The 11,230-nt window shown below is 35.7% G+C and overlaps 1 protein-coding gene and 1 long non-coding RNA gene across 2 annotated transcripts in view; one reads left to right on the forward strand and one right to left on the reverse strand.

Annotated features, from left to right (window-relative positions):
• Positions 1-11,230, reverse strand: part of reck (reversion-inducing-cysteine-rich protein with kazal motifs) — a 95,945-nt gene that overhangs the window by 55,632 nt on the left and 29,083 nt on the right. Inside the window, exon 2 of the mRNA XM_017439457.3 lies at positions 4,149-4,207. Within this exon, the coding sequence (XP_017294946.1) occupies positions 4,149-4,207 (59 nt within the window). The remainder of the gene's footprint in view (positions 1-4,148; positions 4,208-11,230) is intronic.
• LOC112449820 lies at positions 1,235-2,474 on the forward strand. Its single transcript, XR_003038360.2, has 3 exons — positions 1,235-1,866; positions 1,950-2,172; positions 2,267-2,474. It is a non-coding gene; the product is annotated as an uncharacterized LOC112449820 (long non-coding RNA).

Raw genomic sequence — 11,230 nt, forward strand, 5'->3', positions numbered from 1 at the left:
ACCATCGATACAGCTGCAGTTCTGTGCCGGTTTGAATGTTTTAGGCCACAATATTTTTGCAAGTAGTTCAAAGTTTAAACTGATATTGTTGTGAATCTTTTGTGTAAACTTTACCTTTAAGCAAACGCCCCCCAAAAGAATATTAACGCCCCCTTTTTGAAAATATTGCTGCCAGCGCCCCCGTCATCCTCTCAGCGCCCCCGTTGAGAAACGCTAAGTTAGATCTTTAAAGTTCTTGAGCAGCACAAGACTGATTGTCACAGGTAATGTTTTCATGTTTCTGCAATGTTTTAGTTTAAAAGTCCCTTAACTTCCACTTTTGTGGAGAATATTGAAGTCTATAGAAACCTGGGTGTCCGCGCTCTGCATTCTGATGAGATTTGAGAGAAAACTAAGTCTTATAGCAGTGAGAGATACACAGGGTGAAAGAAGACAAAAATGTCTACGCTGTGATGTATAATTTGTACAAGTACCAAACAGAGTTGGGGAAGTAAAAAGTGCCTTTTAAAGGATTTTTGGCAATTCACAATTTACGGGGACATCACCTGTTGGTTAATCATTTCATTGAAAAATCTGTAAAAATCACCACACTTAAAATGTGTAAAAACCATTAAAGATATCAAAATGCCAGTTCGGATGTGTCAATGTTCTGTGACTCGTTTTAAGTTTGAATGATGGTTCTACTGTGAAGCATGTTTCAGCTACAGTGCCTATACATCACCTGCTTCAGCAGGTGAGATGGGAGAGACTGAGCTCCAAAAACTGTTGATCAGGTTCTTAACCAGATTGAGTTTCATTGGAGAGTGACACAGTTGCAGAAAACTCAGATTAAATCTTGACTAGGACCGGCCACCAAGAAGCACTTGACCATGGCAAACTAGTTAAGAATCCATTAAACTGCTTAAGGTAAAAGTTAAATCTATATTAGCTTGCTAAAATGTGGGTGGTCAGTTTGATGGAATTCAAGCAAATGAAATCTCCTTAGAAATTTACAAATGTTTTTTTTGTAATGGTGGACCCTAACCCTTCTGAAAATTATGAAATAAAGTGTCTAATATTGCTAATATTGGAAAGAAAATGGCCTTGGCACTGAGGTTGTAAAACAATGGCAAACGGTCAACTCTGACAAGCAGCCCGACGGACCTCCAGAGTTAGGATGAGTTCCATACTCTAATCCAGTTGGGCAAAGGAATTTCAGGAAAACTAATAAACTGAAACCATAAACAGGCAAGAATCCATTTTACAGTCTGAGAACATTTAGGTGAGTTTAGAACACCAAATTATTAATTTCATGTATTTTTTTAGATGTTAAGAATGTTAGCAAACATATAATGAGATTGGGTATTAATTATATATCTTTACATTTTTTTCTTTTTTACATTTTTGATTTTTTTTCCCTCTTTGTTTTTAATTTCATTTGGCCTATTGAATTACTCCAACCTTACAAGTTTCTTGTGGAATGCAGTAAAAGTCAATTTGACAACTGTTTTTTTATTGTTTTATTGGTTTGTTATTCATTTGAATGGGAAACAAATGGACATTAGCTGGTTTTCCAACATTTCAAAGACAGAAACTATTTGGGTAAACAATTGTTTTGGAGACTTTTTATAAGCTTTTGGGTAGAAACTTAATTAAGATGATTGCTAATGTTAAGAAAGAGCACCTAAGTTACACATTACTATAATTTGAGTTAAAAGGCATGTGGTGATCTGTGAGTTTTTACTTCCTGGTGGGCCGTCCTGGCTCTCTGATTGGCTGAGTCTCCACTCCCTCCACACCTGCAGAGGATTATGCTCATCAGGAGATTCTGGTACTTAAGGCCGTGGTGGGGACCAGAGCAGTGCTGGAGCATTGCTTGCCTCTGTGGTAAAACGTCTCAGCCTCTTAGCTCAATTACTACTTTGAGATTGTTTTTCTAAGGTGTGTCCCTGTGTTTTTTACTCCATCAGAGTTACCTGAGTACCTTGTGGAACCAGTCTGGTTTGTGCCCGGAGCCCACTACGAGCTAAGTACCCAGAATTGCTTACCTGTGCCTGTCTGTCTCACCGTTGGCTACAACCTGTGAAGGACTCCTACTCTCAGCCATCCGGGAGCCTGCAAACAGGAAAACGTCGCTACCAGGAAGTACCTACCTGATCATTCTCCTCCACGTCGAACACTGCTCGCCTCTCCGTAAGAAATACTCACCCGGAAAATATCACACTGTTTCTCTACCTGCCAAGATCCGAAAGTTCATTGCTATACTTACCCACGTCCTCTCTTTCAGATCCCGGCTCCAGTTATTCCTCACACTGTTTCACTGTAAATAAAACCACTTACCGTTACTCTGGTCTCACGTGTCTGTCTGACGCTGAGCTGCTCTCTTCGACTAAGTCAGAAACCTGACAAAACATACTGTGTACAGACATGAATGTATGTAATTATGAAATTTTAATTTTATATAATGAAACTTCTGGGGGTAAAATAATTCCTGCTTTGAGTATTTTGTGAAATCAAGCCAAAGTGTTAAGATTATTTAAATACATTTGAACTAATTCCTAAGGGATGTTTATAAGTCTCAAAGATTATTGACTTTCAACCACAGAAAATACATTGGCTGATAACCTGATGTTTTTTTTCAGGGAGGGTCCAGTTTCTTAGCAGGGATGGGGAATGTAACTCTATTAATAATAAATTTATTGTCAAAAACATTTGAGAACAATCTATTATTGTAGTGCTACAAGTTGAGATTCTACTTGGTGGAGTGATAAAGACAATCAAACCAATACAAAGAAAGAAATATACCTTTTATAACCCAAAGTAAAGGCAGAGTGAGAATGTTTTTGCCTGCGTGTGTGTGGGTGCACATATACGTGTGTGTGTGCCATAAGCAAAATATCTTATGAACCAGTGGACAGATTTTAATGAAACCTTCAGAAAGTGATCATTGGATTTGCGTCTTCAATTGGTTAACTTATGGAGTCAAACTGATTCAAGATGGTCACCATGGCAAAACAATCTTAGCAAACAAAAAAACAGAATATATATATTTACACATATTAAGTTCAAATTTAGCACACTATTGCTGACATGTGACCTATATCTGATTTTTTTTACAATGTCTCAAATCTGATTTTTACAAATCAGACCCAGCTCACCTTCATATGTGCTACTAAGTCAGATACATATATGATGTTTGCCAAAGCAACCTCGGTTTGATTGGTCTGACTAGACGTCACAAACCTGCGCTGGAGGAGACGGGAGCGGTAAGATGAAAAGTAAACTCCATGTCCACAGGTACCTCTGCACACAGAGAACAGCCACTGCTCCACAGGAACTTGTGCTCTCTTTTTCCCCTTATCACGGCTCTGATTGAACAACAGCTTCAGAACTTATAACCCAGCTGAGATGTGTAGCACCTGTATTTACTTCCGTTAAAACAGTGTGTGTGATGTTGTCTTCTTCTGTACATGTAGACTACTTTAGGGCTGTAGTCTGCTCACGCTGGAGTTTGATTATAAATTTAACAGCCATGCAAAAAAAAAAAAGATTTCAGGCAAAAGAACTTAATTGAGCTTAAAGACCTGCAGACCTGTATTCTCGTGTTTTAAACATTGATTATTCTCACATGAAATTATTAAAAATGCATTACTCCACCACATAATAAGATACTTTTTAGGTGAAAATAGTTTTTACACCAAAAAATGTCAAATTTAGAAAAATAAAAACTACATTTTGGGGTCAGTAAGTGCACTTTAATGCTGATGCTGTTGTTTTGTGTTTATTATTTATTACAGTAGCCTGCTGAATAAAAGTAATTTTAAATGAAAGTACAACAGAAAGGTGTTAAGGCAAATTTCACTTATCTTTAATTGCAAAAAAACAAGATTTCCAAAATCAATTATTAATAGTTTTTAATAATTGTGATCACAATTCGAGCAAGAATAATTAATAATTATAAAGAAAATAATTTTTTTGTCCCCATATGCAGCCCTTGTACATGGTAAATGTCACCTGCTCTTATCTCAAACCTTCATTCTGAACTTCAGACATCCAAAACACACACACGCACATATCCTTTCTACAGCTCTGATTTAAAGTCTGTGTTCGTGTTCTGGCTGCACCAGGAGGAGGAGAAGGAAGAGGCTCAGCTGTGTGTTTGTTCATACCTGGTCACAAGCTTCTTTGCAGGGCGACGACTCGGCAGCATAATGACAGCAGGCAGGATCTGCACACACAGACACACTGAGTTAGAGTTTTACAGCCCCTGAATCAGATAAAACATCAAAGAGGGGAATGCTTCGTCCTGTGAGGAGACAGACAACCATCAGAACTGCACTTTACCTGCTGCTGAGCTGACAGCAACCCCTGTCGCCCCGTTTCAGCCAGATCTTTGCAGATTTTTAACCATCTGTTTTTAGGCTAATGTTTAGCATTACCTATTTTTCGGACTATAAGGTGCACTTAAACGCTTTCAATTTTCTCAAAAAATGACAGTGCGCCTTATAATCTGGAGCTCCTTATATATGTAAGAAGTCATAATGTTTTAATACGACTTTGGTAAACTACAAAGCCTCACTGCTTGCAGCATTAAGGCTCAGTTATAGTTGCGCAGGGCTCCATGCATGGCACGCGGACATGAGCAAGCGGTGAAGGCGTTTATGTGGGCGCTTATGTGGGTGCAGTATCCTTCCTCGAGTTTTGAACCGTTTGATTATCTTTGTGATCTCTCATAGAGGGATCATATAAATGCTGATACAGGCGAACCAACTCCGCTAGAGCACCAAAATCGTTCATTTTGAATGGAGCATGGTACAAGCAGTCTGCGCAAAGTTACAAAAATTGGCAGGTGCACAATGATGCGCCTTATAGTTCGGTGCATTTTAAATATGACAAAAGTTTGAAAACGGACCATTCATTGACGGTGCGTCTTAAAATCCTGTGCACCCTATAGTGTGGAAAATCCGGTAAGTTTAATGTTGCTTGCAGGTGAAAGGTGGGCCATAATTGTTTTTGCCTGAGCCTGTTTGTGGGTTTGTCAGGAAAATATTCTGTGAATCACTTGATGGACTTTAATGAAACTCTCAGAAAGTAATCATTTGCTGTATGTCTACAACAATTTACCCTTTGGAGCAAACCGGATTCAAAATGACCGCACACAGCTAATCAACCTTAGCAAACACAAAAATGGTTTTCACTCAGTGAATTTTCCAGATATTGAGCTAAAGTCTTGTGTGTTAGTAGCTGAGATTCATCCCCAAAACATACTCCGAGTGCTAACAGATAATGCAAGATCTTTGTTGAAAATTTTACTATTAACCTATTGAAGTCAACTTTGTCTGTTAGCAAAATATGTCATGAACCACAAGATAGATTTTTTTTTTTTTTTTAATTCAGTTTATTCATTTTCATTTTAAAAAACAAAACATTCACATACAAAAAAATGCAAATCAAACAAAAAAAAAATGAAAGATAGCAGAAGAAGAAAAAAATCTTATAATATCTGCCCATTTTTAAAAAAAATAAAAAATAAAAAATAATAATAATAATAATATCAATTTCAAAAATGGTAATAATCAAATAACATCAAATAAAACAAAAACGAAAATTCAACTCCTCAAACAGTAACTCCTACAATACAAATTATACAAATTCATAGTTTTTTAACAAATGAACTTTTATCATTCTCTTAAATGAATTAATTGAACCAGCATTTTTATAATCATAATCCAGACCATTCCATAATCTTACTCCTCTGACTGAAGTGCATTTATCCTTCAAGTTTGTTCTAATTTTAGGTTTTATGAATATTTCTAGTCCCTTGAGATTATAATTACTTATTCTCTTAACGAAATTTAATTGAATGTTCATAGGTAATATATTTTTATGAGCCTTATACATAATCTGCAAAACATAATAATCAACCAACTCATAAAATTTTAACAATCCCAATTCCTGAAATAATATATTTGATGGGTGATAGTAATGCTTTCTTGTGATAATTCTTACAGCTCTTTTCTGCAAAATAAAAATAGGATCAGTAATAGTTTTACATGCATTCCCCCAGACTTCTATACAATAAATCAAGTGTGGAACAATTATTGCATTATATAATATAAATAGTGCTTTATCATTAAATATGTCCTTTACTTTATGTAGTACTGCAATAGATCTTGATATTTTTGTTCTTAAATAATCTATATGAGCTCTCCATGTTAACTTTTCATCAATGATGACACCCAGAAACTTCACCTCACTGACTCTACAGATTTCAACTTTAAACGTACCATTGACAGTTCTCTTTTTATTACTGAATATCATATAATTAGTTTTATCTATATTTAACGATAATTTATTAACTTTAAACCAAGTTTGTATTTTTACAAATTCCGTCTGCATCATCTCCAACATCTGTTCTATGTCTTCACCCAAACAAATAAATGTAGTGTCATCAGCAAATAAAACACATTTAAGCAACCCCGACACATTCACCAAGTCATTCACATATAAAATAAATAACTTTGGTCCAAGAACAGAACCCTGAGGAACCCCACATGTGATACCACAGAGTTCAGATCTTATATCATTTATTTGGACAAACTGTTTCCTGTTTGATAAATAACTTGATACCCACTGTAGTACTGGGCCTCTTATGCCATATTTATTCAATTTTTCAAGGAGAATATTGTGATCAATGGTGTCGAATGCCTTCTTTAAATCCACATAAATACTGACACAGCACTGTTTTTGATCAACAGCAGTTGTTATTTGTTCTATTAAGTCCATTAGAGCCATTGATGTAGATTTATTTGCTCTAAAACCATATTGATTGTTATTTAAAATATTTTGTTTATCAATGAACTGGTCTAATCTGGTCACAAACAGTTTTTCCAAAATTTTTGAAAACTGTGGTAACAGGGATATTGGTCTGTAGTTTGTAAACATACATTTTTCACCACTCTTGTAGAGAGGAATTACTTTAGCTGTCTTCATATTATCTGGAAATATTCCAGTTGAAAATGATAAATTACATATATATGTAAACGGCTCAATAACACAACCCATTATTTCCTTCACAAACATCATGTCCATGTCAACCCAGTCTTTAGATCTTTTGTTTGCAAAATTTTTTACAATATTCATAATTTCTTCTTTGTCAGTTCCATCAAGAAAAATACTTTCTGTACAACCCATCACTGTATGACTTACAGTCTTGACTATTGGTATTTTAGCTGCAAGACTTGGGCCAACATTCACAAAATAATTATTAAATTCATTTACAATTTCATGCTGATCATATATTTCATTATCATCTTTAACAAAATATTGTGAAATACCTGATTTTGCTTTATTTTTCAAAACACTATTCATTATTTGCCATGTTGCCTTCATATCACTTTTACTTTTGTCTAATAAATCACTGTAATATTCTTTCTTATGCTTTCTTATAATCCATACTAGCTTGTTTTTATATTTCTTGTATTTATCTTCCGATTCTTTTGTTCTTAATTTCAGGAAGCATGAATACAAGTTATTCTTTTTTTTGCAAGCATTTCTCAACCCTTTTGTCATCCATGGTTTGTCAACGTCTCTCTTTGTGTAATTGTTTTGTACACAATTCTTTTCATATAAAGCACCCAAGATATTCATGAAAATATCATATGCTTTGTTTACATCATTAACATATACATCCTTCCAGTTTTGTTTTCCCAAATCATTCTTTAATTTATCCAAAGCCTTTTTTGATGTATTTATTATTTTTTTCTTGATTGTCACTGCTTTTGTATTATATTGATCATTTTTATAAATCATGAAAACGGGTAAATGATCACTTACATCAGTTGTTAAAATACCACCAATCACTTCTCCATTTGTTATGTTTGTAAAAATGTTGTCAATTATTGTTGCACTATGAGTTGTGATTCTGGTAGGTTTTAATATCAGGGGATAAAGATTTAAACTGTGCATTGAATTTATAAATGTACCAATATTATTTGAGTCTGTTTTATTCCCAAGGTCAATATTAAAGTCACCACACAAAATAACTGTTTTGTTACAACTCCCCACAAAGATGTTCATAATTTTATCTGTGAATAGCTCTATGTTTGATTCTGGTGATCGATATACACAACTAATTATTATGTTTTTAGAATTCTTATTTATTATTTCAATTGTTACTATTTCCATTATATTATCCATAATCAATGACATTTTATTAATTATTTTACATTTGATTTCCTTATTAACAAGTAGAGCGACTCCACCACCCCTTTTATTGCTTCTGTTCTTGTAATATAATTCATACCCCTCAATGTGAATATTATTTATATATGAATCATTAAGCCATGTCTCTGAAAGTGCTATTATTGAAAAAGTTCTGTTTAACTGTTTTAAATAATCTGTTATTTTTGATAAATTTGCGTTTATACTTCTACTATTGAAGTGGATAATAGAAAGACCTCCGTTTGTTGTAATGATATTCTTAAATTGCTCTTCATTATAATATTCAGAGTCGTTAACTACAGGAAAGAATTCTGGATCAACCACATCATCTAAACTATAAACCTTTGACTCCAAGTTTTCATATGTTGTCATATTTTTGGATATATTGCATTTTCCGTTTTATTGTTAATTCATTTTTACCAAGTTATTTCAGCTATTTAAATTTGTGGTTTGTCTCCTCTTTAACTCATTTAAATACTTCCAAATCTTTAAGTTCTTTAACCATTCTGGCCTGTGTTCCTTCCTTTATTTTGATCCAGATGTTTCCGTTCCGTGTCCAAGTAGCAGCTAATTTTTTTTGTTTTTTCAGCAACCTTGCCTCTCTTGCAATGGTTCCATTTTTTTTAGTTAAATGTTCATTTATGTAGACATTTGTTCCCTTCAGTTTTCTTGCTTGTATAATTAAATTATTTCTTGATTTCCTGCTGATGAATCTGATAACTATAGATGGTTTGATTTTATCAGATTTGTTAGGCAAGGTGTGACAGATGGAGATGTCATCATGTTTGATGTCAATGTGTTTGTTTTGTAAAAAAGTCACAACCTGTTGCTCCAGGGTGAGCAGTTCTTCCTGTGGAGAATCTTCTGTAGTGTTTATGTTAGCAGCCGCTCTTGCATAGGTCCTGTGTTTCATATCCAGTCCAGTAATGACCAAATCATCACGTCTAGTATATTGTTCCAGGTCATCAACTTTTCGTTCCAATTCGGCTATTTTTTTATCTCTGTCACTTAACAAGACTTTCAGCAGCTTTACTTCCTCTATCAAGCCAATCATTAACTCCTGCTGTCTTGATAATTTTGTCAGTTCAGTTTTAATGAAACTCTCAGAAATTAACCCTTGGATGTAAGTCTAAAACTGATTAACTTTTACAGCCAACACAATCTAGGATTGCCACCACAGACAGCTGACTTTGGAAAAGAAAAACCTGGCTATAATTCAATTAGATTCATGGATGTTGAACTACATTCTGGCGTGGTAGTAGCTGAGAGTCATTCCCAACCACACACTCTGAGAGCTACTCTTTGCATGACATCTTTGCTTAAAACTTCAGCATTACCTGTTAGTCACTCCTGTTTGTCTGTTGGCAAAATATTTCATGAACCACTAGACGGATTGTCATGAAACTCTCAAAAAGTAATCATTAATTGTACATCCACAACTGAATAACTTTTAGGGCCCGTCCAGTTCAAGATGCCTGCCTCGGCTAATCAACATTAGCAAACACAAAAATGTCTATAACCCAGTCAGTTTTACAAATAATGTGCTAGAATTTGATGTGGTAACTGAGAATCATTTACAACACATACTCCAAGTATGACATCTCGTGATATCGCATGAGACTGTGCATAAAGTTACTTTTCAGGTTTTACCAAAATAGCTGCAACTTTTCAGGATAATATGATTTTAGTCTAAAACATTAAAGACAGAGGGTGATATGCATTCCTTAAAGAAATGTCAGGCCTTTTATTTACGAATACTATCCACCCGTGTCTTCACCCTAACTCTTTATTTATTTATTTATTTTTGTGACTTGTGATTCCTGACTGTTTATGACCAGAGATAAAAAGAAGCATGTAGATGTTCTTCCTCAGGGTCACAGTAAGACATGCAGCAGCTGCAGAAGTAAAGCCACAGAGACAGTGGGTGTTAGCTGGCAGCAGAAGTCCAAACCACAGCTCTGCCAATGGTTCCAGTAAGTCCTTGGACTCAGTCAACAAACTGCTCCTGGTCCGTGTTTATGTTGGCTCCACAGCACCTCCCACACTGATGGAGATGGATGATCACACTCACTGCAGGCTGCAGGGGGACGAAGTGAGGCTCTGTCTGTTGTCCCCACCCCCCTTCCACTGTCTGACAGGTGACACACTACAGTAGCGTTTCTCAACGGGGGCGGTACCGCCCCCTGGGGGGCGTTGAGAGGATGACGGGGGGCGCTGACAGCAATATTTTCAAAATGGGGGCGTTGATATTCTTTTTTGGGGGTGTTTGCTTAAAGGTAAAGTTTACACAAAAGATTCACAACAATATCAGTTTAAACTTTGAACTACTTGCAAAAATATTGTGTACTAAAATATTCAAACTGTTACAGAACTGCAGCTGTATCGATGGTGTTTCATTTCAACGCAGCTCCGTGCTACCTTCAGGAGAACTGGACATCAGGATGTCGGTTTTATAATTTGTCCCACATGGCAGTTACTTTGTAAACTTTGAGAAAGGAACGCTCTCTTTAGTGATATTACCCTTGGAATTATTTATTTCTCTTACATGGCTTAATTTCTCTGAAGGATACACCGTGAGCGCATTGTTATCACAGTGATTAAACATTTACAAGAGCAATATTCTGTTTTCGGACTTTCCCTGAAAGCGTCCAGCATCCAGACACACATTAATTCCTTTCTGGACAAGATGCTTTGTTGACATGACTGCGGAACAGCGTTGCCAAAGCATATGAACACAAACCAACAATAATGTAAGCTAACACCGCTGCTACTTTTCTCTGCAGCTTTATTTGTGTCGTTGTGAACTTTAAAGTCTTAACATAAGTCACAATCTTTTATTAATCTATGAATAAAAGCAGGGCTCTCAAGTTTCACACATTGACCGTGAGAAACACGCATTTTGTGAAGCGCACACGCTCAGACGCCACTTTTTGTATTTCTCACGCTAAAAGAATACACACGCAGACAAGCTTTTTTTGAACCGGAACCAATGTGCAGCGCAATGTTTTCCGCACGGGCTGGAGCCCAA

The sequence above is a fragment of the Kryptolebias marmoratus genome, linkage group LG21 (genome assembly GCF_001649575.2).
Source record: "Kryptolebias marmoratus isolate JLee-2015 linkage group LG21, ASM164957v2, whole genome shotgun sequence".
In the NCBI taxonomy this organism is placed as follows: domain Eukaryota; kingdom Metazoa; phylum Chordata; class Actinopteri; order Cyprinodontiformes; family Rivulidae; genus Kryptolebias; species Kryptolebias marmoratus.